A 26,916-nucleotide genomic window follows, 5' to 3' on the forward strand; every position below is an offset into this window, starting at 1 on the left:
TCGGTTTTGAACCATGCACAGGCGTGCTTTTCTTCCTTTTTGAATTCCCTAAATTTCCTTTAAGTGGTCATTTGTAATTATAGTGGCATTAAAAGGCCTAATATTTAAATAGGATGTTTCTTGTACCATAAGAATTTATCTTCAAAATGTCGGTTCCAAGACTTGGTGAACATAATGTAAAGCACAGATGCCAATTAAGACAATTTACGATTATGGGTTGTTGCCATTTCCAACAGCTACAGTGAACAGAAGAATTTGTCATCTGTGCTTTTGATTAGAAGACTGTACTCCTCAGTAATGAACTATAGAAACTCTTACCAGGAAAACAGGGAGTTGAAATTTATCATTTAAAACAACAGCTTGTACACTACACGGTCCACAGAGGCGAGCAATGACCTCTTTACCCAAAAAGTTTGCGTGGAAAATAAACAGCAGGACGCCGGAGCCTGAATTGGGGAGATACAAATAGAGATTTTAATTCCCAACCCACCAAGGCCACTGCAGAGCCTGAGGGAGGAGGCCCGGTACCCCGCCCTCGTTTGCAAGATTTGAGCGGTCCTCCAGGTGCAAAACCTGCTGGTATTTATCTAGTGCTTTTCAGACCGCAGAACCCTTTTTACTTTGAGTAGCTACTGACAGCTCATCAACAGGCTTTTTAAATACGCTTTTTCTACACTAAAATTTTTTTTAAGTGGTATTTAAAAGTTCCTACTGAATTTATAAATGTCAATGGAAGCGAAACCTGCGGACTGTGGTTTTTGAGTGTGGGTTTGAGGAATTTTCCACTGTCTTCCACATACTATTTTGCCTTTTCTGAATTTTCTTATAATGCCAAAAAAAATCTCATTCTGAAAAAAAAAAAGTTTGGGTAAGATTTGAAGCTTTTGAATATGCAAAATATTCTGCAAGATTCATTCTCTGAACAAAAACTGTACTTTTGATAATATAAAAGATACATGAGTTGTTTTTTAATATGATGTTAAAAACTTGTGAACGAGGAGACTTCATAAAAAGACCCCAAAGAACGACTGGCTTTAAAATTTGTTCTGGTTCCAGGAAAAAAGGGCACACCAGGTCCCTGGCTCTTTTATCTCCTTTCAAGCTATGTGAGGTTTGACACAGGGTTTTGCTCTCCGTTTTATGATGCAGCTTCCCTGCTTAGAGCACCGAGGATGAGAGGAGAAAGAAAGGCCCGCGGCAGACACAGAGGCTCTTCTTGTTTTCCCCTCAGCTCCGCTGTGAAAACGCAGCTGTGTCCCCGTGACTGTAGAGCAGAAAAGGCAGTGGAACCTCGTCAGACAGCCTGTGGGGATGGCCGTCGGCAGTGAAATCCTATTAGAAAACACTTTCACGAAGGTCATGTTTCTATTCTGCCGACCACAGTGAGTGGTATCCAGCAGAGGAATGGTCGTCCTTCGTCAGCTCTAGCCTGACTCAGAAATACTCGATCCGTACGCAGAATATGACACAACGGACCCTAATCAAGTTCCTGGTGCTTGTTGTATGGTATCAGTATAAATTGTTTCTCTTCAGTTCTTAAGAGCCACACACCCCTCAAGAGACCAAGGTCAGTGTTTGTCAAACTTGAGTGCTTGCAAGTCACCCAAGATCTCACCAAGGTGTTGGCTGAGAGTCCTTGTCTGGGTGGGGCTCTGAGAGACGACACGACACTCTGAGTCTCGAGGGTCAGGAAAATCTACCAGGATCTCACATCTGAGGACGACAGGGCACCTTTGGAAAAAACCGCTAGCGGATGCAGACGTTGTACGAGTGCAAAACCGGCCGTATGTAACCCAGGACTGTCCCGCTGAACCGAAGCACAGGTGTGGAGGTGGGTGACCGACCAGTGCAGGGGCTCAGCTCACCAGTGCGTGCCTGGCGGTGCAGGCGGTCCGCGTGGACTGTCAAGACCACAGGTCACTATCGCTAAGGTGTTGTGAATGGCTGGCTTTGACAGGTAGAGCTATATTTCCTTCAACTAAATTTCCATTAACAAATACGTATTTTTTAAACGGGTGGGTTGTTTTTTTGTTTTTTTGTTTTTAAATAAGCCAGAACCCAGTTTCCTACCTTTCAGGCAGAGACACTGTCACCTCCACTCTGTATACGGAGCACCTGTGTCCTGGAGGAGGGGCCGTGGCCATGGTCTCGCCTGCCAAGTAGCTGTTAAGCAGAAACTAGGAAGCAGAACTGAAGTTCTCATCTCTTGCTACTAAACTGTACTATGGGACAAGACATGTTCATTTTTCTTTGTCTTTTTAAAAGGGCAAGACTATTAGTGATAATAAAATTCAGGGAAAACACTGATTTTGGGCTTATCATCTTGAAAGCTAAATTTTAATGAGTCAATTTTAATAAAGACTAGTATAACTATTAAGACTCAACTTGCATACTTTTAAAACGAGTGCTAACACGCTGCTGTGTGGACCCCTTGGGGTCATCTGGGATGGTGAGTATCAGCTGCATTTCTTTTTTTCTGCCAGAGCAGCAGTGCTGTTAACTATTGTACATAATTATTACACATAATGGAATTTGTTAAGGTTTTATTAAAAGAATAAAGAGTTCTGCCTGAAAATCAGTTTATAATGTCACATTTCAAAATGAGAGAAAACACAGGCTTACCTTCTGGTATGTTCTGTGGGGTTCTGTAATTGAAATCCATTGAAAAGTCTGGGCCCTCACAGAGACGATGACATGCTATTGGGAAAACTGGTTCTAGGAGAGCAAGACGCGCTTCAAAATAATCCTTTATTGTTTCTTCTGCTACTCTTGAAAGTCTAATAAACAAGTACAGTAAACGCTGTTAATGTTTGTGTAGGGAAGAACCATGAGCTACAACATCATCAGACTGTTGAATACAATGAGGCTTTCCCAGATCAACCTTAAGGGGAGAAAGAAAAAAAAACAGCAGCAGCCTCTCTCCTGCTTCCCTGCTCTTTTTCCTTAGCTCTCACACCTGACACATCACATGCCTGTCTGTGTTGAGGCTCCGAGTGGGCAAGTCTGTGCCCCGCGGCCACCCCTGCCCTCTGCGTGGTGCCCGGCACGCAGACAGAGCTCCATACACACTCCTTGGATAAGTCAATGAATCAGAAATAAGAATTCTGTCAGAAAATAAACCCAAGAACTGCCACACACAGAAAAGTCTTGTTATAGTACTTAGTTTAGAAAGCAGTCAAATAAAATGATTACTGCTAATTCCAAAAGTCTTTTTAGACAACCCTGCTGGGAAGGTAACCAACCCACCCCCATCCCAGGATGCTCTGGTTCAAGGAGTGTGGAGTCCCAAGAACCCTTTCATCACAGATGCAAAACCAAGCCCAGCGTCCCAGGAAGCCCTCAGCCTTGGGCAAACCAGGCAGGCTGGTTGCCCTGCCTGCTGGCCGCCCGGTCACTGCCACCCGGGTGGGCGAAGGCCGTCTGCGTGGGCAGAGTCCCCAGGAACACACTCCCTTTTTGGCCTTTGCCTTTTTTGTCTCCTGTCTGAGGTTTAACCTCATTTTCTGCTTAGAACATGGATCCTACATCTGGAAGGGGCATAACCATCTTTCAGGTGTGAAGATCCAAGTCATGTCCTGTGTTTGGTGGGTGAGGAGGAGCGGGGAGGATTGGCTCTCCCTGCCCAAGGCTGCCGACCCGGGGCTCTGTTACATGGACAGTAAACACCCTGCCTGCACTCGCTACTGTTCCTAAAGCTCCTGTCACGTACGTGTGGCCAAAATAAGCAAAATAAGCTACTAAATTACTTACGTGAACTTCCAATAAAATAAAATGATTTAGAATTCATTTGAAAAAGCATGAACTTGAACGGGTAAACTGTGGTAATTTCCAGACAATGTAATTATTATTCAGTACTAAAAAGAAACGAGCTCACCAGGCCATGTAAAGATATGGAGAAAACTTAAATGCCTGTCACAAAGAAGCCAATCTGAAAAGGGCAAATACTGTATGATTCCAACCAAATGACATTCTGGAGAAGACAGGAAAGGTATCAGTGGTTTCCAGAGTTTGGGGGAGAGGAACAGGCGGAGCACAGACGATGTTTAGGGCAGTGAGACTACGATGTGGGGACACGTCATTACGTTTGTCCAAACCCACAGGATGGACAACACCCAAGGGGAACCTCGGGAACCAGGGGCTCTGGGTCATGAGCACTTGTCACTGTAGGTCCATCAACTGTAACAGACACACCACGTGGAGAGGGTGTGCATATGTGGTGGCAGGAGGTATACGGGAAATCTCTACTTTCTACTCAACTTCACTTGGAACCTAAAACCTCTAAAACATTATCTGTTAAAAAGTTTAAATGGTTTTAAGAAAATGTTTGGGAGCCAAATTAAGAGCATAATTAAGATTTTAAGATGATACTCTTAGTATAGCGTTAAGTTTGACAGTTTCTAAGTCCTCAATAACTTGCAGAAAAATAATTCATACACCACTTTTAAAATTCATCTTCTGAGACCACAGCCCTGTCAGGACTTGTACTTGACAATCTTTTTCTGAGCAGTTACACACAGGCCACTCCAATTATGTGTCCAAATAGGCACCGGGCACACTCACTCCACACTTACGTCTCTAAGTGATTCTTCAGCAGGTCATACACCAGCACATTGTTACACTGCTTTGCGAAGTGCAGCGCACTGTTCTGGTGCTTTGACAGAATGTTGCAATCAGCCCCGCATTCAATGACAAGGCGGACGATGTCTGAATTTCCCCTTTTACAGGCCTGCGTCAGGAATAAAGGAGTAATAATTACTTGACTGTGGTCAGTGTCCCTCTCTCCACGCTGAGCTGGGAGTTGGTTCTCCGTGAAGGGAGGGAAAAGAACCACTGGGGTCGGAAACTGTCTGGGAAGTGCAAGTGCTGTGGTCCTTTTCCTCAGTGAGCAGGTCAGACAGGGCTGCCTAATTCAGACCGTAGTCAAACGCCTCTCCCTCCTGGCCCTCCTCCATCTCTGGCCTTTTCCGACCCTTAATGGGCGACCCCTTTCAGAGCCAAATCTGAGTTTCCCGCCTACCTCTCTCCTGAGCTTAAGATCCACGTGTAAAACACCTAAGCATTTCCAGGTCCACTGTGTGTAAAAATCTTCCATTTGTGCTGCCCGTGTTCTCTAACTTAAGAAATAGGGGACCAACCATCACCTTCAGTTACTAAGTCCTGTGAATTTGACCTCGTTAAGACTGCTCAGTCTGTCCACTTCTGTCTCCACTGTCACTACTTCGGTGGAGACTATTATTATTCCACTTAATTTTAAGAACCTCCCTACAAGTCTGCAAACCAATCCATTCCCCCCACTGTAACGGGGGACATTAAAAACAAACAATGCAGCGAAACCCAACCTTTATTCCGCTTCTGTCTTTCTCCAGGCTGGCCCTTAAGATGGCTCGCCGCTGCCGGGAGGGTTAGCCCCTAGCTCCCTGGCACAGATGCGGAGAGCCCGCCTCACACCCCCGCCTCACACCCCCCACCCCCGCCATGCTTCAGACTGTGTGGGCATCTGCTGTTTAGAATGTGCCTGGTGATTTCTCAATAAGATGAAGTTTTAAATTCATGCTTTCGTGTGCAAGCTGTGCTCTAAACATACTTCAGTAGAAACACACAAGGAGAACTGAAATTCAAAAGGAGGGCTCCTGGACAAAATAAACATTTCCATGAATCAAAAATGAAACAGAGGGCTTCCCTGGTGGCACGGTGGTTGAGAATCTGCCTGCCAATGCAGGGGACACGGGTTCGAGCCCTGGTCTGGGAAGATCCCACATGCCGCGGAGCAACTAGGCCTGTGAGCCACAATTACTGAGCCTGCGCTCCGCAATAAGAGAGGCTACGATAGTGAGAGGCCCACGCACTGCCATGAAGAGTGGCCCCTGCTTGCTGCAACTAGAGAAAGCCCTCGCACAGAAACGAAGACCCAACACAGCCAAAAATAAATAAATAAATAAAAATAAATTAAAGTAACTTTCATCTTAAAAAAAAAAAAAACAAAAAAAAACTGAAATTAGGGCTTCCCTGGTGGCGCAGGGGTTGAGAATCTGCCTGCCAATGCAGGGGACATGGGTTCGAGCCCTGGTCTGGGAAGATCCCACATGCCGCGGAGCAACTAGGCCCATGAGCCACAATTACTGAGCCTGCGCGTCTGGAGCCTGTGCTCCGCAACAAGAGAGGCCGCGACAGTGAGAGGCCCGCGCACTGCGATGAAGAGTGGCCCCTGCTCGCCGCAACTAGAGAAAGCCCTCGCACAGAAACGAAGACCCAACACAGCCAAAAATAAATAAATAAATAAAAAATAAAGGAATTCCTTAAAAAAAACAAAAGAAACAGAAACACCAGCAGTGAGCAAGGTTTAACCCCCAAGTGTGGAAGAAGGCCGAGGGAGCAGGTGACGCAGGCCTTTAGAACTGCACAGTCAAGCACAGACTCAGGGCCAGGGCACCCGCCAACTGGGGGCTCTGACCAGGCTGCCTTCCAGACTCGGGAAAGAAGGTTGGGAAGAGGTACCACAGACGCACGCCTTCTTGGTGAGCAGCTCACACAGCTGCACGTAGGGAGCAGGCAAGTGGGCCTCAGCCTCCACGCATGGTACAGGGTCACAACCTGCCGTGTGGACAGCATCTCAGGCCAGAAACCTGGAGCTGTCAGAGGAACGTGCTGGACTGGGCGGGGTCCCCTAGAAGCAAATGCAAGACTGCTACACAGGGAGGGGGGACTTCAACAACCTTCCACTCGAAACTGTCTGCAGGGGGCTTCCCTGGCGGCGCAGTGGTTAAGAATCCACCTGCCAATACAGGGGACTCGGGTTCGAGCCCTGGTCCGGGAAGATCCCACATGCTGCGGAACAACTAAGCCAGTGCGCCACAACCGCTGAGCCTGTGCTCTAGAGCCCGCGAGCCACAACTACTGAAGCCTGCGCACTGCAACTAGAGAAACCCCGTGCGCAGCAACAAAGACCCAACGCAGCCAAAAATAAACAAAACAACCCCACTGTCTGGAAACCACAATTCCAAGCACAGAAGATGAAGTCACCAGTGTGAAATAGTAACGCATGCACATCCCTCTTTTCTACGCCCAGGTCTGCACAGGGCACAGCCTGCTCCCCTTCCACTCACACGTTTCATCCCTGCTGACCTGGATCTTGAGGACGTGGCTTAGCCACCTGCCAGGTCCATCCCAAGGCTGAGCTCAAATCCACATGACTGAGCCTGGCGTCCACTGTACATAAGCTCATAGCTCCCTGGGCTCTTACCACCACGTCGCTCATCACACCGAGTAACTGCCTCTTTGCGAGTCTGGTTCTCCCACTCAGCTGCGACCTGTAGGTCCACAGACAGTCTTGTCCCCATCACACAGCAGCCCCAGCACAGCAGCAGCTGGAGACCCCAGCTGGACCATGTTGCATCTGAGGGGAGGACTGCTCCAAGGGAGGCATTTACCTTCATTAGAGCCGTCTCACCATTGCTCTGCTGGACGTTTACAAAAGCTCCTGCTTCCAACAGAATAGCCACTGTCGTTAAAAAGTTCTGTTAAAGAAAAAAAAAAAAGAGTAAATTTAATTCCCCAAATTCTTTACAAGTAATATTTCTAGACGTTTTAAGATTTTTATTTTATTTTTATTTTATTTTTATTTTTATCCACCAGGAAAAGTACTCAGATTCTATCCCAAGCAGGATGGTGAACACGATATAAACAGCTCCCCCGTGCAGGGTCCTGGGAAAGCTGGAGGCTGCGGGGAGCAGCCCCAGCACAGGCACCGGCACAGCCGCGCACCGTGTGCCAGACACTCCAACCTCAAGTTTAACCACTGGTTTCAGCGTAAGAAACTCTGCATATCAATCCTTTAATAAGATAATATATGGGAACATTTTAATTAAATTATTAACCGAAAGGAACACTTAATTTAGATTGGAAAAGATTTTTAAAAGATCTAAGAAATCAATATTAATACCTTAATGAGAATTTCTTTTTCAATATAAATCACTTCCAACTAGATAAATGATTTTGCAAATTCAATTACAAGGTACGACTGTCAATAAAAACATATCCATTTATGACAAGTTACAGATGAACTGAACTATGAAAATTTAAAGTTACGTGACTGTAGGACCGGTACATTTCCCTGCAGAGACAGACTCTGTCTCGGTCCCAAGACTATCGAACCAAAGCCTTCTGAGTGGCCGACCTTCTCGGCAGCATGGATGAGCGCGGTGGTCCCGTTCTTCTGCCGACCGTTCACTTTTGCCCCCTTCCTGAGGAGCAGCCTCAGCAGGTCGTCCTGCCCCCCAGCTGCCGCGAGCATCACCAGCGTCATCCCGCTTGAATCCTGTATTGGTTTTGTTTATGAAAAAACATGTCAATGTTTAATCAGAAAAATTTTAGAACTAAGTTTTTTCATTTACTATGTTTCAATGTGAAATCACTGAAATACATTGACTTATGCATCTACGTACTTAGGTTCTTCACTAAAATACCCTAACAATCAGAAACTAATAACCTTTAGAATTTTTCCATATGTGTTACCATAAAATTTTACAACGTCCACGTATTAATTTCTAAACGCATATCAACACTCTGCATGATACAAAATGAACAGTGAACGCTGATGCCACATAAATGGCAAAGGTACTTACTTATCTCAAAAGTCTCCTGTGTTTTAGGTAAAACAGGTGAAACGCATATATTCATTATATTCATTTGGTTGGCCCAAAGATAGAAGGCTAGAAATGACCATGAGAAGTCACTCAAGTCCATTCTATTGGTTACAAACTAAAACGAATGCTTTCTGGATGAGACAAATGTTGGCCTATGTAAGTATAACCGTTGGGAAGTGAGAGTTTGAGTTCTCTAAGGATACAGAAGGAAATTCAGAAGTGGCAAACAGGACATTGATATGGTTAGTTTCTGAGAGTCCGTAACAAAATAGAGAAATTAAAGAAAACTTCTTTTAATAGAGATAAAACTACAAAAGGCTGACAAAAGAAAAAAAGGTAACTATTAGCTAAAATATTTCCAATCACTAGTTCAAGCAATGACCATATGAGAAAACCAAACAATTTATTAAATAACATTTGATAAAACCAAATTCCAATAGTACGAATTAATTTAGCTGTAATCTGAAAGTCTAGCAAAATTTGCCTGTCTGAGTAATTGGAGGGAACACAAATATAAGAAAAATGATTCTTAGCAGTAGTACTTTAGACAGACTCAAGAGGATCCACTTAAATTGAAATAAGGGGACTTCCCTGGTGGTGCAGTGGTTAAGAATCCGCCTACCAATGCAGGGGACACGGGTTCGAGCCCTAGTCTGGGAAGATCCCACATGCCACGGAGCAACTAAGCCCATGCGCCACAACTACTGAGCCTGCGCTCTAGAGCCCGCGAGCCACAACTACTGAAGCCTGCACGCCTAGAGCCCATGCTCCGCAACGAGACAAGCCACCGCAATGAGAAGCCCGTGCACCGCAACGAAGAGTAGCCCCCGCTCGCCGCAACTAGAGAAAAGCCCGCGCGCAGCAACGAAGACCCAATGCAGCCAAAAATAAATAAATAAATAAATAAAATAAATTAAAAATAAGATGGTTATACCATCTTATGTGTAAAGTATCATACTGTCTTGATTACTGTGGCTTTGTGGTATAGTCTGAAGTCAGGGAGTCTGATTCCTCCAACTCCGTTTTTCTTTCTCAAGATTGCTTTGGCTATTCGGGGTCTTTTGTATTTCCATACGAATTGTAAGATTTTTTGTTCTAATTCTGTGAAGAATGCCATTGGTAGTTTGATAGGGATTGCATTGAATCTGTAGATTGCTTTGGGTAGTACAGTCATTTTCACAATATTGATTCTTCCAAGAATATGGTATATTTCTCCATCTGTTTATGTCATCTTTGATTTCTTTCATCAGTGTTTTATAGTTTTCTGACTACAAGTCTTTCGCCTCCTCAGGCAGGTTTATTCCTAGGTATTTTATTCTTTTTGTTGTGATGGTAAATGGAATTGTTTCCTTAATTTCTCTGATTTTTCGTTGTTGGTGTATAGGAATGCCAGAGATTTCTGTGCATTAATTTTGTATCCTGCAACCTTACCAAATTCACTGATTAGTTCTAGTAGTTTTCTGGTGGCATCTTTGGGATATTCTATGTATAGCATCATGCCATTTGCAAACAATGAGTTTTACTTCTATTCCAATTTGTACTCCTTGTATTTCTTTTTCTTCTCTGATTGCTGTGGCTAGGACTTCCAAAAGTATGTTGAATAAGACTGGTGAGAGTGGACATCCTTGGTCTTGTTCCTGATCTTAGTGGAAATGCTTTCAGGTTTTCACCATTGAGTATGATGCTTGCTGTGGGTCTGTCATATATGGCCTTTATTACGTTGAGGTAGGTTCCCTCTGTGCCCATTTTCTGGAGAGTTTTTATCATAAATAGGTGTTGAATTTTGTCAAAAGCTTTTTCTGCATCTATTGAGATGATCATATGGCTTTTATTCCTTAATTTGTTAATGTGGTGTATCGCATTGATTGATTTGCGTATATCGAAGAATCCTTGCATCCCTGGGATAAACCCCACTTGACCATGGTGTATGACCCTTTTAATGTGTTGTTCGGTTCTGTTTGCTAGTATTTTGTTCAAGATTTTTACGTCTATGTTCATCAGTGATATTGGTCTATAATTTTCTTTTTTTGTGATACCTGTTTCTGGTTTTGGTACCAGGGTGATGATGGTGGCTTTGTAGAATGAATTTGGGAGTGTTTCTCCCTCTGCAATTTTTTGGAAGAGTTTGAGAAGGATGGGTGTTAGCTCTTCTCTAAATGTTTGACAGAATTCGCCTGTGAAGCCATCTGGTCCTGGACTTTTACTTGTTGGAAGATTTTAAAATACAGTTTCAATTTCATTTACTTGTGATAGGTTTATATTTTCTAATTCTTCTTGTTTCAGTCTTGGAAAATTGTACCTTTCCAAGAATTTGTCCATTTATTTGTGGTTGTCCATTTTATTGGCATATAGTTGTTTGTGGTAGTCTCTTATAACCCTTTGTATTTCTGTGGTGTCAGCTGTGATTTCTCCTTTTTCATTTCTAATTTTATTGATTTGTGTCCTCTCCCTTTTTTTCTTGATGAGTCTGGCTAAGGGTTTATCAATTTTATCTTCTTAAAGGACCAGCTTTTAGTTTTACTGATCTTTGCTATTGTTTCCTTCATTTCTATTTCATTTATTTCTGCCCTGATCTTTATTTCCTTCTACTGACTTTGGGTTTTCTTTATTCTTTTTTCTCTAGTCGTTTTAAGTGTAGGGTTAGATTGTTTATTTGAGATTTTTGTTTCTTGAGGTGAGATTGAATTGCTATAAACTTCCCTCTTAGAAGTGCTTTTGCTGCATCCCATAGGTTTTGGGTCGTTGTGTTTTCCTTGTCAGTTGTTTCTAGGTATCTCTAATTTCTTCTTTGGTTTCTTCTGTGACCTCTTGGTTATTTAATAGCGCAGTGTTTAGCCTCCATGAATTTGTGTTTTTTACAGTTTTTTTCCTGTAACTGATTTCCAATCTCTTAACGTTGTGGTCAGAAAAGATGCTTGATATGATTTCAATTTTCTTAAATTTTCCGAGGCTTGATCTGTGACCCAAGCTGTGATCTATTCTCGAGAATGTTCCGTGTGCACTTGAGAAGAAAGTGTATTCTGCCACTTTTGGGTGGAATGTTCTATAAATATCTTAGATCTATCTAGTCTATTGTGTCATTTAAAGCTTGTGTTTCCTTATTTATTTTCTGTTTGGATGATTTGTCCATTGGTGTAAGTGGGGTGTTAAAGTTCCCTACTATTATTGTGTTACTGTCGATTTCTCCTTTCATGGCTGTTAGCATTTGCCTTATGCATTGAGGTGCTCCTATGTTGGGTGCATAAACATTTATAATTGTTATATCTTTTTCTGGGATTGATCCTTTGATCATTATGTAGTGTCCCTCCTTATATCTTGTAACATTCTTTATTTTAAAGTCTATTTTATCTGATATGAGTATTGCTACTCCAACTTTCTTATGATTTATTTCCATTTGCATGGAATATCATTTTTCTGTCCCTTCGCTTTCAGTCTGTATGTGTCCCCAGGTCTGAAGTGGGTCTCTTGTACACAGCATATATATGGAAAATGATTTAAAAATTATAAAATACGTATGAATACATCTAAAATAAACGTACAAGAACTATATGAAGAAAAAAGCCCAAAGAACTTTGCTTAAGGGAATAAATGAAGAGCTGAATGAATGTAGAGTTGTCATGTTCCTGGATGGAAGACTCAAAATGTAAAAATGTCAATTCTGAGCCAAATTAATCTATGTATTTCATGTGATTTTAAAGAAAATCCCAATAATCTTTTTACTGCAATCCTAAAGGATTCAACCTAACAAATCCACCATTAAAGCAAGAAAACTAAAGAAGAAAATACAAGAATCTTTTCTAAGCAAGGTAAGACACCCAAAAGCCATAAAGGAAAAGATCAACAGATATGACTACCTAAAAATAAAAATCCCTCCAAGCAATAAGACTCAAAAAATAAAAACGTAAAAACAGAGAAAGGGTTAATATGCTTCCATTAAAATCTTTACAAATCAATATGAAAAAACCCAGCAACAATAGAAAGCTGGGTGATTTCCCTGGTGGCTCAGTGGTTAAGACCGTGTGCTTCCACCACAGGGGGCATGGGTTCGATCCCTGGTTGGGGAACTAGATCCTGCAAGCCTCGCCGTGCGGCCACAAACACACACACACACACACACACACACAAAACCAAAAAAAACAACAGAAAGATGGGCAGTTGTTGTAAATAGGCAACTACCAATGAAACACAAATGGTGACATGAAAACGAGGAGTCACTTTCCCCTCAAAGTGCGGAGGTTAAACCACAGACAAAACCAGGCAAATCACGGCTAAACCTAATGGTTATTATTTGGGGTTGGAATTACGGGACCTGTAATTTTCTTTCTTTTTAAAAATAATTAATTAATTAATTTTTGGCTGCGTTGGGTCTTTGTTGCTGCACGTGGGCTTCTCATCGCAGTGGCTTCTCCTGCTGCGGAGCATGGGCTCTAGGCACACGGGCTCAGTAGTTGCGGCACGTGGGCTCAGTAGTTGTGGCTCGCAGGCTCAGTAGTTGTGGCTCACAGGCTCTAGAGCGCAGGCTCAGTAGTTGTGGCGCACGGGCTTAGCTGCTCCGTGGCACGTGGGATCTTCCTGGACCAGGGCTTGAACCCGTGTCCCCTGCATTGGCAGGTGGATTCTTAACCACTGCACCACCGGGGAAGCCCTGTAATTTTCTATGTTATACATTTCTAGAATGTTTGAATCCTATAAAGTGAACATGTATCACTTTTATAAAAGTTAAGAAAAGAAAGAATAAAACTGAATTATTTTAAAAGAGTTACTTTCCAGCTTCCTTTCATGAGATTTTTACAGACACTTTACCTCTTGGTCCAGGTTATATTCTTCACTTGAATTAAGTGCAACCTTCACAGTAATATAATCCCCGTTTTTCACAGCATCCCTCAATAAATCTAAAATGAAAGAAAAGATAAATTAGGTTTTACATACCTAGATTCATGAAGGGGATCCCCATAATTCCAGAACTACTCACTGCTTGGAATTGCATCGGCTGTTTTAAAATTCTCATCTTCCCCATCAAGATGTTTTTGAAAATCCTCTAATTTCATCCATTCCAACTGCAAATCCATGCCGAAACTCAAAATCTGTTGTCTGCCATCTGGAACACAGAAGAGCCTTATTAAGATACATTTTTCTGGACTATAAAAAAATACAGTGCTGTTTTATTAAATATGTGGTGCCCTAATCAGAATGTTACACACACTTTGAACATACGTCACTATGTAACTGAGTCTCTAGTTAAATTTCTGATTTTCTTTGGGAAGTAACATGAATTATCCACTTTCAGAGGTCACACACGAAAAGGCATCAAGACAAATAGGTATACTATTAACTGTAAAATAATAACATGAATTTTGGAAGCTGAAAGGAAGCGAGAAATCAAGGATTCAGTATGAGGAAGCTCTAACATTTCTTTCTTCGGCCGTTCTTCTTGGACAGATGGTCAGCCCTCCTCATCCGGAAGGGCCAGATGCAGAGCGTCAACTGCACTGCACCACCTGACAGGAGGGGCGGCTCTACACTGCTCCCCGCCTCCGTGTAGGTACAGGCATTCTGATCGCAGAGACCAGACCCGTGAGTAAAGAAGAGCCACTGCCTGTGGCCCTGTTGCACTCGGCTGGGCTTCTCCCCCTGGAAGCGCCGCCATGACGCCCCCAGCGCCCTGTGCTCCGAGCCACCCCCCAGCACGCACGAAGCCAGCGCTCGTTCCCACCCTCATGTGTCTGGTCCACGGGCTTGTCAACACCAGGGCTGAAAACGTTCATTCTCCATGGGCAGTGCAGTGGAGGGGATCTGGGGATAATTCAAAATGACTGCACTAGTTTAAAAAGTGAAAAGCAAATCAAATATTTGATGATAAGAGATAAAGGATTTAAATAAAGATGGCCAGCAGGCACATGAAAAGATGCTCAACACTGCTAATTTTCAGAGAAATGCAAATCAAAACTACAATGAGGTGTCACCACACAATGGTCAGAATGGTCATCCTCAAAAAGTCTACAAACAATAAATGCTGTTAGTTTTCCTCAGAAAACTAAAAATAGGGACTTCCCTGGTGGTCCAGTGGGTAAAACTCCGAACTCCCAATGCAGGAGGCCTGGGTTTGATCCCTGGTCAGGGAACTAGATCCCACGTGCCGCAACTAAAAGATCCCACAAGCGGCAACGAGATCCCACATGTGGCAACAAAGATCCCATGTGCTGTAACTAAGACCCGGAGCAGCCAAAAAATAGAAAAAACAAAACACTAAAAATAGAGCTACCAAAAATCCAGCAATCCCACTCCTGCACATATACTCAGAAAAGGCGAAAACTCTAATTTGAAAGAATACACGCACCCCTATGTTCATTGGAGCCCTAGTTACAATAGCCAAAACATGGAAGCAACGTAAATATCGACAGATGCATGGATAAAGAAAATGTGGTACATATGTACAATGGAATATTACTCAGCCATTAAAAAGAATGAAATAATGCCATTTGCAGCAACATGGATGGGCCTATATCACTTATATGTGGAATCTAAAAAAAAAATGATACAAATGAACTTACTGACAAAAGAGAAACACAGACATAGAAAACAAACTGATGGTTGTCAAAAGGGAAAGGAGGGGAGGGATAAATTAGGAGTTTGGGCTTAAAAGATACAAACTACTATATATAAAATAGATAAACAACAAGGACCTACTGTACAGCACAGGGAACCATATTCAGTATCTTGTAACAACCTATAATGGATAAGAATCTGAAAAAGAATATATATATGTATGTATAACTGAACCACTTTGCTGTACACCTGAAACTAACTCAACACTGTAAATCAACTATACTTCAAAAAAAAAACAGTTAAAGGATTTAAAAGCGTCCCATCACAGAAACAGCACAGCCTTTGTTTCTTTGCTCCACGTTACATGCATGGCTCTGAGTAAGTCGCATATATGCTTGCTATACCTCACCTCCTGAATAACAACCGTAGTGGACACAGTAAAAGCAGCTAACATTCAGAAAGGAGTGTCAAACTCATGAGTCAATACATTCAATCCATACCCAATAATCTGTGAGGGAGACGCGCCCCGGATGAGGAAAGCCGTGTCTGCACTGACATGTATCTGAGTCCTCAGCTGGGCCCCCCACTCCAGGGCAACGACACAGGGAGATGGGAAAGCAGCACAGAGCAGGGCTCCCAGAACTGAGACAACACCTCCAGCTTACACAGCCACAGCAGCCGGAAGGGTTATGTGGCAGCTCAGCCAACCGGTTTAAATCCTATTCTGTTCATTCCTACCAAGTACTGGACCTTGACTCAACATCTAGCAGTTTTAACTTTTTCTGTATTTTAAATAAAAAATTAGACATGTACTAAAAGAATGTATGTTACAAGGTGAGCCTCTGTGAACGCAGCACTTACCTGAACACAGAACCAGTGCAGGACATGGTCTGTTCCCATCTGCCCCTCCCCACCCCAAACGCAGCAGTCAGTCTGTCATTCTTTCTTTTTAAAAAGTCTTGCCAAGGGCCTTCCTTGGTGGCGCAGTGGTTAAGAATCTGCCCGCCAATGCAGGGGACATGGGTTTGAGCCCTGGTCCGGGAAGATCCCACATGCCGCGGAGCAACTAGACCCGTGAGCCACAGCTACTGAGCCTGCGCTCTAGAGCCCGTGCTCCGCAACAAGAGAGGCCACCTCAGTGAGAAGCCCGTGCACCACAACGAAGAGTGACCCCCGCTCACTGCAACTAGAAAAAGCCCACGCGCAGCAACAAAGACCCAACGCAGCCAAAAAAAAGAAAAAAAAAAGCCTCGCCAAAATATATGTATCATAAAAAAAATGTCCCGTTAGTTTTGCTTTTTCTCAGGTTTATAAAAACTGGTATCTGTGATGGCTAATTTTACGTGTCATCTTGAAGGGGCTAAGGAATGCCCAGAGAGGTGGTAAAACATTACTTGTGGCTGTGTCTGAGAGGGTGTTTTTGGAAGAGATTAACATCTGAATCAGTAGACTCAGTGAAGGAAGAGCTGCCCTCATCGCATGGGGATGGAGGGAGCCGCCTCTCTTTTTGAGCCGGGCCATCCCCCACCTTCTTCTGCTCTAAGACCTCCCCACCATGTGTCACCACTAGTCAACCTGTCTGGTTCCTAGATCTGCAAGCATCCGATTCTCAAGCTGCTGCTCTGGCGACTTGCTAATCTACCTTCCCTGTGCCAAGTCAGCATACACCTCCTACTACAGTTTTATAGAGTAAGTTTGATTTCTAAGTATATTATACCATCTGATAACAGCTTTTTTGTGGGGTGGGGGACATGGGGCTTCTTTTCCAATGCTCACGTTTTTCATTTTCATCGTCTTACGGTGCTGGGTGGACCTTAATATAATTTGAATGAAAGTTGGGATAGAAGGCACCCTTGCATTTTTTTTTGGCCGCACCATGCAGCATGCAGGACCTTAGAACCCTGAGCAGGGATTGAACCCGTGCCCCTTGCAGTGGAGGCCTGGGAGACCGGACCACTGGACCACCAGGGAAGTCCCTTGTTTCTGATTTAAAAGAAATGTTCCCAATGTTTCGTTAAAAAAGATGTTTGCCAAACGCTTAATGTTCTTTACTGATTGACAAAGCTCCCTTGCTAGGCTTTATTTTCTAAAAATCAAGATTATTAAATCAATTTCCCTGTACCAACTGAATTCCTAGGGAACACCCACCTTGATCATAAGAAATTATGTGTTTACAAGTGGCTGGATTCAATCTGCTCCTGTTTCACTTGAGTTTCCACATCTGAGTTCGTGAGTGAGTGGAGCCTGCCCTGTCCTTTCCCCTCCTTGAACAGTTCTGTCTGGTTTGGGGACTGAAGTGATGATGGGCTCCCAGAACCCACCTGCTTTCGGGAAGACTTCTTTGTAAGTTTGATGAAGTCTTGCATATGAAATCATCTGTGCCTGGTGTTAAATTTGTAAGACTATTTTAAATTACTGTTTCACATTCTTTAATAGTAATAAGACTATCCAATTTCTGTATTTCTTTTTGGGTCAGTTTTGTTAAACTGTATCTTTCCAGGAATTTCCCATTTCAATCAGTTTTCAAATCTATGGTGAGAAAATGCTCATAGAATTTTTATCTTTTTAATCTGGACGCTATCTATAATGGCATCTCTTTTTTCCCTGGAAATACTGTTTAAGTCTTCATTCTTTTTTCCCTTAACTAATGGTGCCCCAGGCTGCTCTATTCTATTAGTCTTTCAATGAACCAGCTTCTGGGCTTTACCAACGCTCCACTGTGGGAGAAGGTCCGAGGTGCTCACCGCCCACACCCCGGCCAGGAGGGGGGCCCTCACATCCTCCCCTCTCCTTGGGCTGTATGTTGTGCCCACTGTTCCCACAGTAGCAACAGTGTCAAGGACACAGCCTGGAGAGAGTAAAAGCTGCTAAGACCACCTGGACTGAACTAAGGCCTCCTCGTAAACTGTTAAGATCCTGCGGCCCCCAAGACAGGCCTCCCGGAAGTTCCCTGCTAGTGCAGCCTGCCACCTCCCCATCTAGAGTGGCTGCCTCTTTCCCGGGTCTCTCCCTGCCCTCTGTGAACGGGGCTAGTTTCAGCTTTCACCCAGGAGCTCCCCAGGTGGCTGGACCAACACCTACTGGACCTAGTCTTTATTGCTTGGTATCTCAACAGCTGTGCTGCTATTTGGTATTTGCCCTCTGGGCAACCCACTTCCCCCACCCACCCCACCCCCCCGCGCCCCAAGGCACTGTCCTGGCCTCCTGCAAGCTCAGCAACGTGCCAGAGGCCTGTCTTGTCTGTATCCCAGAGCCTAGTTGCTCTGCAGTAATAGGGCCCCCAAACTACCTGCTTTGCCATATATCCCAAATATTTCAGAACTTCTCTTCAACTGTTTGAGTTATACAAAAATTTATCAGATTAACCTCTTTTGTTTATTCTGTCCTATCCTTTTATTACTCTTCTCCGCAGCTACTGTCCTATGTACTCTATACACGGCCCTCCCCCCTCCTCAGCTAATTCCGGTATCCTCAGGATAGCACTTACAATCTAACCTCATTTAATAAGTGTTATTTACTGCAAAGTTAAAAGGAAAGAATACAAATAAGTTTGTATTTGATAGTTTTCTGAAAGAAATCTAGTAAGATACACCATCAGACTGCTTGGCAAGAGTAGGTAAGGCAGCAAACCAGAAATCTGTATAATTTCTAAATGTGCTGAGCATACTAGATCAATTTTTGATCAATTCAGAAATCACAGAATAATCTACGTCTTCAATATAAAATGTTATTTATTCAGGAGATTCAAATGGTTTTCTACTCCATCCTGAGATCAGAATGACCGTGGGAGAGGAGAGGAAGGTGAGGGGGATAGCTCAGTGCACAGAACAGAGAACGCTCCGCAGAATGACTACGGACACACCTACCAGAATTCTCGTCCGCTTGGGATGTACTGTCCACAACCTCTTGACCACCTTCTGCAGCTATATATGCCCATGTATCAGTCTCATCTCTCGTATTTCTCCTTTCTTTAAGTAACTGCTTGTTTTCCTTGGTCTTGTGGTCTTCTGTGACTTTACAATCTGGTGGTACTTCTTCTCTTTTCCGATTATTCTCAGGAAAATCATTTTTTTCTTCTGGAGTTAATTTAAATAAATCAAATGCATTTCTGATTTCCTTAAATGCTAGTGAAAAAAATAAATTGATAATAAATGAGTCACAAATTTCTGTTGTAATCAAAAGAAAATCTGGGTTAGTGTTAAAAAAACAGATATTTTCTTAATTCTCACTAATATCTGCCTTGGTTAGAAAGTCTGGTCAGGTTGACTACCACAGCCATGAAGTTCTTTCCATTCGTCTTTCTGTTGGCTGCTCCATATTCAGAAAGGACGTCCAAAGTGAATGGTTATTCTTCTGGGGCTCTGAACCGCTCCCAGCTTTGACAAAGGCCACTGCAGACAGCGAGCCTCAGAATAATCCTAGCCACACCACCAGCTGTCCTTCTGCTGAGACAACTGCCTCCAGTTGTATCCTGAAGGTAACCTTGTACAAAAAGGACTTCTGGCGGAGAGTGGGAGGGGTGGAAGGGTGTCAGCACGCTGACTGTGGCCTGGCAACACTGCACCTGACGCCTGTGGAAATCCACTTGCTTTTAACTAAAGATAAGAGAAAAACTCTATTATAAACTCTGGGTACATAGCGGATAGGTTTTTTTACTCAATCCTTTCATGTTAAAGAGGGACATCTTCTCAGTAGCACTCTTAAGTCACTTCTCATTTATCTTCCTCAAGAACTGCACAGGCTTGTTTCGAATAGTTTAAACACCTGTGATAAACTACAGTTTGCTAAGAGTACAGGTACTCTGGTTAATGCTCAAAATGGTGTGGCCAGCGGAAAAGCAAGCATTATTAAATATGAGTGCAGTCCTTACCAACACAAATTGAACCTTTTTTTTTCAATAGAAAAGCTAGTCCAAAAAAGGCTCTCACTCGATAAAGATTTATTGTTTCCAAATCACAGTGAAAGGAACTTAAGTAATTTACCAATTTTGTTTTCTACTATGTGCCTTAAAGATACCTCACTAAAAACTAGTACCTGGGGACTTCCCTGGTGGTCCAGCGGTTAAGATTTTGCGCTACCAACGCAAGGGGCCCGGGTCCAATCCCTGGTCAGGGAACTAGATCTCGCATGCCGCAACTAAGAGCTTGCCTGCCACAACTAAAGATCCTGCATGCTGCAACTAAGACCCAGTGCAGCCAAAAAAAAAAAAAAGACATACTTAAAAAAAAAAAAAAAAAAAAGGTACCTGACATAAGAGAATGACATATGCAGAAGGTAATATTGTATAGTGACAGTACTGAGGTTGATTGTTACAGACATATTTAAACTCTGAGTATTAAATGGTGACATCCTAATTATTTATATAGAACATTGGTCCAATAACAAAAATACAGAACAGCAGCTAGAAATTTATCTCATTCAATGTTCAGAGATAAAAGGGTTAACCATTCTTTCCATTATTTTCTGCAGATAAGTCCTTTTTTTTCATATTTAAATCTGATGGCAGCTGAATTCTGGCATTTTTCCAAGCTACTGTATGAAGAGGATGCTGAAGGCCATCGCACCACAGCATACTGCAATGTAAGGACTCTCACGTTCATCAATTCTGGCACACTTCCAAAGTATACCCAACAACCCAGCTTTATTTCTGTCCAGGAGGCTGGGTGCCAAGCATCCAATATAAGCGCAGGTACACATAAGCAGCAAGGTTACGGTCAGCAGACTATGAAAATTGAAAATGGCAGACACAGTGAGGCCCGTGAGGCCACATCACCCTACCAGGCCTGGATCAGAAGCAGACAGGTTTTAGTTTCAGGGATACTGAAAATCAGACTCCCTGGAGTGCCCTTATGAACTTAACGAATAGTCGTTTAAGACTAAACAGTCACAGTAAAAATGTACCTGAAACTGACAGATAAGATACTCGGACGAAGAAAAAGTTATTAACCGGTTCTAATCTTACAATATTTTGAATCTCCAATCACTCTCTAAAGGATAGATGCTTAAAACTGTTGCATCGCTGTGAACAGGTACAGTCTTTACACTATACTCACCTGCACACAACCCATCAAAGCACTGGCTGCTCCTTCCCAGAGCCCCTCAGCCTGAGGCTTACTGCCAAGTCTAAACTGAGGCCTAGAACCCAAACCCACTTTTAATATTACCTCAGTTACACACAGCTTTTGGGAGAAAACCCACAAGAAATCATCCATCTCTTAGAAATCACTGCTTCCACGAGAACATGTGTTCCAAGTACTTTCTGGTGTGTGAACTAAAATATCCAGTTTTATTCAAACACTGTAATGGTGAATGTTTTATAAAGAACTTGTTCCAGTACTAATATGCACTATGGATTCTTAATTGAGCTATATCTTGATGTGATCAAATGTACATTCATTATATTTATACAAATGACACAGAGCTAAATAAATATATAAATAAATATATTAAACAGTAGTTTATCTCAGCATCTACTATAAAAGAGATACTTATTTACTTTTCTGTCATAACTAATCTCCTATCTCTCTAAAGATAATGTATTCCCAACCTGAAACTAAAACATTGTAAATTGACTATACTTCAATAAAAAAAATAAATAAATAAAAATAAAGATAATATATTCTATCTCATACCCAAAAGGAAAAAGAACAAGGTGAACAGAAGGGGGGGAGTTAATTATATTAATAATATAAATTATTACATAATTAACTAAGATAACTTGTAAACAAAAAGTAGCATACGGCTCTAAATTCCCCAGTGAACGAATTTTCTAGCTCTGTGACCTTGCAGCTTAGAAAAGAGAGTCTGTCTTCACAATGAACTAGACTCCTTGTCTGAAAGACCCATGTAAATGACAAATGTCAGTATTCACACTCACTCTTTAATGCCTTGGGCTCTTTTCGGCCTTTTTCTTCCTTGTCCAAATCATGCTTTTTCGGGTATTTTTCTTTGGGTTCATTTTTTTGGGTCTCTTTCTCCTGAAAAAGACACATGTAAGACCCAAAACAAGAACAGACAGAGCTGACACCGATTCTGAAAACTGGAAAACAGGTTCCTGGCGTCAGGCCCCCCTTTTGTGCACTGTGCACGTGGCCCCTGATGACTACATCTGCCCTCACATCAGCTGCTCCCTCAGTCAAGTTTACCCCTCAACCTCGACAATTTACAAAATATCATATTCAAAACCCAACAAGTTTCCTCACTCTCTTTGAATAATTTTTTATTAAAAATAAAACATATAAAATTATTTTTATAATAGTGAGATAAGCTCTATTAAATATATCTTTGCAAGAATTTAAAGACTCAGAAGGTTAGCGCACTCTGTGCTACTATTTAAGGAAAAAGTGGTATATTCTTTTCTCTTTTTTTTGGCCACGCCACGCTGCATATGGGATCTTAGTTCTTCGACCAGGAATCGAACCCATGCCTCCTGCACTGGAAGAGCAGAGTCTTAATCACTGGACCGCCAGGGAAGTCCCACAAGTGGTATAGTCTTGAGACAACAGGGGGAACATACAAGTAGGATGTGAAAAGCTAATAAAATAAGCTGATGAAGCTATAAGCTTTATTTCACAAGGCTACAGAGTAGCTGAGTTCCTCTAAAAACCCCTGACTTTTGTTCACAAATTAGCCCCCAATTTTCTAGTTGCGGTCAGTCCAAAAGAAAGCAAGTCTGGAGACTGCTGGGGTGGTTCAAAAGCTGGATGATCAGCATTTATAACTGCCTCTCACCAATCAGGCTTGTAGGGGAGCAGAATTTGCCTCCCCAAATATGTCTCTTGGGCATATTACTTCTTTTAAGCTGGTTAATTTTGAAGAAACAGCAGGCATGGGGAAAACTCTGAAAACCAAGTAAGTTACCCTCTTGTGAGAAACATTTACATCTGTAAGGGAAATCTCCGTTTGTAAGGGTGTCTCCCAAACCTCCAGAGACAATCAGTGGAGCAGCAAGGACTACCATCTGTGTGACCGCCCCGCCCTTGTCTACTGTGCTTTGCCTGGTCGCTGCCCCTAACTGCTTCCCCACCCTCAACATCCTCTTTGGTCTTTGGCTGAGGACGGTACAGGAGGTGAGGACTTCGTCCATTTTGGCGAGTTACTCCGTTTTCCTGGGTCTCTTCCATGCGTACGTGTTATTAAACTTCTGTTTGATTTTCCCCCTGTTCATCTGTCTCATGTCAATTAATTCTAGACCAGCCAGACGAACCTAGAAGGGAGAGGAGAATTTCTTCCTCCTGATACACTATTACCTCCCTAATGGTAGAAAAGCTTTGTACACAGACACACCTCAGAGATACTGCGGGTTCGATTCCAGACCCCTGAAAATAAAGCGAATATTGCATTAAAGTGAGTCACAATTTTTTTTTGCCTTCCAGGGCATATAAAAGTTATGTTTATACTACAGTATTAAGTGTGCAACAGCATTATGTCTAAAAAACCGTACATACCTTAATTAAAAAAAAATACTGCTAAAAAATGCTAGCCATCATCTGAGCTTTCAGCCTTTTCTGCGATAGCAACATCAGAGATCACCGATCACAAACGCTGTACCACCTACAGTAATAACTTCCCCAGTGGTCAAGACTCCGCACTTCAACTGCAGGGGGCCCGGGTTCGATCCCTAGTTGGGGAAGTTCCGTATGCCGCGTGGGGTGGCCAAAAAACAAAAGTTTAAAATACTGCAAGACTGACCAAAATGTGGCACAGAGACACGAGGTGAGCAGATGCTGTGGGAAAAATGGCGCTGATGAAGTTGCTCGACGCAGGGTTGCCACAGACCTCCAATCTGTAAAAAAGGCACGATCTGTGAAGTGCAATAAAATGAGGTTGGTCTGCTGCGGCTTTACCGTTTCCTCTTCATTATCTGTGAAACTTCTTGACCAACCAAGAGTGCTAGCTTGATCTGAACGTTTGTGTGTTGTGTAAGATGTAAGCTACAGTCCTTCAATCAGATCAAACCATCCCCTCCACCCTGCCCCGGGTACTCACCTCCGTACTCACCTCCCCCGGGGAGTCTGCGGGCCTGGAGCCTCTCTCCTCCACACATGGTCTGGAGCTCTTCTGTGCTGGGGCGGAGGCAGCCATTGGCTTATCTAACTCAGCGCTACTTCGGCCTTTGTCTGGATTCCTTTGCTTTTTCTGTGTATTTTTCTTCTCTGAGAGGCTCTTGTTTTCTAGCTTTTTGCTCTCTTTAAGTTCCTCTGTCCTTCTCAGTTTCTTTTTTTTCCTCTTTGCTTTGACATCATCCTCATCAGCACTTACAGTGCCATCCTGCTGTTTATCAGAAATAGTATCTTGAATCGCCTCGGGCTCTGCTTTATCTTTGGCAGCTTTAATTGGCTGCTTCTCGCTTCTGTTGTCAGAATGTAAATCCTCACTGTCTTCTTCCTGAAAAGGGGAATCATTAAGGACACTCAATTCGAAGTCCACCTGAGATTCAACACATTTCTCTTTTTTTGTTTTTCTGTTTTCTTTGGAATCTTCTCTTTTTTTAGTCTTTAAGTCTCTTATTTCACCCTTTTTAACTTTCTTTACCTCCTTAGTTTCTTTTATATCATCTTTTTTGGGCTTTTTGGACTCCTTTAATTCTTCTTTGGCTTCCAAAATTCTTTTCTTTGTCCTTAAATCAAAAACCAAACTTTCAGAGGAGCTCTCCAGGTCTGGTTTGGGTTTATCTTTTAGTTTCCCAGTCTTTGCTTTTTTCTTTTTCAGATCATCTGGGCTTTTCTCTTCTTTTTGCCTTGGTTTTTTCTTTTTCTTCTTTGAAGAAGTGTCTTCGTTGGTCTCACTTTGTTGATCACTATCAGAGTTTGCCTCAAATATGTCATTATTTAAGGGCAGTCTCTATAAAGTATAAAAAAGATTTAAATACTCATTAACATAGTAATTTAAAAGGTTTTGAACAGTAGTACTAATGAAATCTGGTAGGAATTCTTTTCTCCAAGCAGTTTCTCAACTCCTTAAAATTACTTATGTGAATTAACGTTGTACAATATTACTTATATTTCTGATTTAACAAATAGGTCTTGGTGGTGACGAAAAGGGTCAGTTTAAGGAAACAGATAAACACAGAGGGACAGAAAATGTCAACGCTGCTGTAGGTTCCAACAGTCGTATGTATGGTGGATTGCACTTGATTCCAACTTCAGAATTTCCAGAAACACCAAGGAAGTAATTTGTACAGACTTTACTGGATGCCAAAATAGTAGTTACAAACCCAAACGCAAAGATTTTTTTAAGACTTTGGATCCCAGAATATCTTTAAACTTGCTGTTACATTTCACAGTTTACATAAGAAACGAGCAAGACTGCAAAGAAATCTTACTTCCCCAATTGACCTGGTTTGTGTAATGCAGAATCTGAAATATCTCCTCTGGAAAATATCTTTTCCTATTCTAAACAAACAAACAAAACCCCATTAGAATAAAGTCTCTGTATAGATACAAAAACACTATGCAAAGCATTTTCGGTTCCCATTTCCCCAAATTCTCTTCTAAATGACCTGGGGAAGGAAAGGAGGGAGAGAAAAGATAGGTGTGTTTTTAGAAGTTAGAAGACCACCACCAAGGTTACTAAGGTAGCGGAATGTGGTGGCATCGGCAAAGCTTTCTGACTTCTCCTACAGCGCTTCATAAAGACAGAGCAACTGGAAAGCAAAACAAACCCCCCACAGACGACATCCATAACCCAATTAGGTGGCCAAGTATCCCAAGGAACTCCAAAACATAAGCTGGTAGGGAAAAACTACTAATAGCCGTAAGACTTCTGTAGCATGAATATCTCCACAAGAGCAAGCAAAGGCAGCAATGCAAATGGGAGAAATCACTGAAAAGTCTGGCAGGTGACCATGGGGGGAGCAGCTGAAAGGGGAGGAGCTTTGGGCACCAGAGGGTGCAGGGCTGGTCCAGGCCCTGGGGATGCTCCCTGCCAGGATGGCCGGGACAAGACCCACAGTGAGAAGCTGCAGAGACCAGATTCCAAATAAAGCAGGACAGAGAAATAGAAAGAAAGAAAACAGAAGATTCAGACGTAAGTGGTGGTGGTGGCGGGGCAAAACCAGAGCCGGAAAAGCCCTCACGGAGTCTAAGGCTATACTGTCCAACCCTCCGAAAAACAGTAAAGAAGGTTGCCCAGCAGCCATGAAGCTAAACAGATTATCTTGTTCTCCTCCTCTGCCTTCTAAAATCTCAGAAAAATAAATTTCACATAAATATAAGCAACAGAAATTGATTAGGATAGAATATTTTACTAAACTGTTATAAGAAAAAACAGACTAAGGAAAAAACAAAAACAAAAACAGACTAAGGAATAGAGTAACTAACCTAAAAAGGACAACAGCATGTCCGAAAGACACGCCTACTTTAAAAAGAACCAAGAGGCCCCAAATGTAGTCACTCACTGTAAGCCCACCAAGACCTAAAGCCTAACCTCTCCCGTGATTGGAATTTTAAACCCTTCAGTCTGGAATTTCCTGGTCAGGACTAGTGAGGTAACTTCCCTAGTAAGACCCCCAGTCTCCCCCTAAGGGAAGGTGACCCGGCCTGAAATCACCCACTCTTTTAACCTCCTTATCCCACCTCCTCTGCCAAAAACAACCTTCCCTTTTATACAGCCCCTGGGAGCATCCTTCTCTGTGTTAGATGGGATGCTGCCCGATCCATGAACTGGATAAAGCCAATGAGATCTTCAAACTGCCTCAGCTGAATTTTGGTTTCTACAGAAGAGTGAA

At 42.6% G+C, this 26,916-nt stretch overlaps 2 protein-coding genes and 1 pseudogene across 6 annotated transcripts in view; 1 reads left to right on the forward strand and 2 right to left on the reverse strand.

Annotated features, from left to right (window-relative positions):
- PSPC1 (paraspeckle component 1) overlaps window positions 1-2,575 on the forward strand; it is a 96,029-nt gene extending 93,454 nt beyond the window's left edge. For all 3 annotated transcript variants that reach the window (XM_082435125.1, XM_082435127.1, XM_082435128.1), the window contains one exon: window positions 1,150-2,575. The gene's annotated coding sequence lies outside the window, so the exon portion shown is untranslated. The remainder of the gene's footprint in view (window positions 1-1,149) is intronic.
- The window catches only part of MPHOSPH8 (M-phase phosphoprotein 8), a 52,465-nt gene that overhangs the window by 2,636 nt on the left and 22,913 nt on the right, over window positions 1-26,916 (reverse strand). The window contains exons 3-12 of one of the 2 annotated variants that reach the window (XM_082435115.1): window positions 24,189-25,031; window positions 22,066-22,165; window positions 19,055-19,312; window positions 13,615-13,740; window positions 13,446-13,534; window positions 8,174-8,314; window positions 7,428-7,514; window positions 4,572-4,726; window positions 2,623-2,777; window positions 319-446 (exon numbers count right to left, since the gene is read on the reverse strand). In XM_082435115.1, the coding sequence (XP_082291241.1) occupies window positions 319-446; window positions 2,623-2,777; window positions 4,572-4,726; window positions 7,428-7,514; window positions 8,174-8,314; window positions 13,446-13,534; window positions 13,615-13,740; window positions 19,055-19,312; window positions 22,066-22,165; window positions 24,189-25,031 (2,082 nt within the window). Of the gene's footprint in view, window positions 1-318; window positions 447-2,622; window positions 2,778-4,571; window positions 4,727-7,427; window positions 7,515-8,173; window positions 8,315-13,445; window positions 13,535-13,614; window positions 13,741-19,054; window positions 19,313-22,065; window positions 22,166-24,176; window positions 25,032-26,916 lie in introns of both variants that reach the window. The other variant, XM_082435114.1, reaches the window with a different exon arrangement.
- On the reverse strand, window positions 20,718-20,957 carry LOC309647564 (protein kish-A pseudogene; annotated as a pseudogene). Its single transcript has one exon. The product of its transcript is annotated as a protein kish-A pseudogene (transcript).

The sequence above is a fragment of the Balaenoptera physalus genome (assembly GCF_965194825.1).
Source record: "Balaenoptera physalus genome assembly, chromosome: 18".
NCBI classification, from domain to species: Eukaryota; Metazoa; Chordata; class Mammalia; order Artiodactyla; family Balaenopteridae; genus Balaenoptera; species Balaenoptera physalus.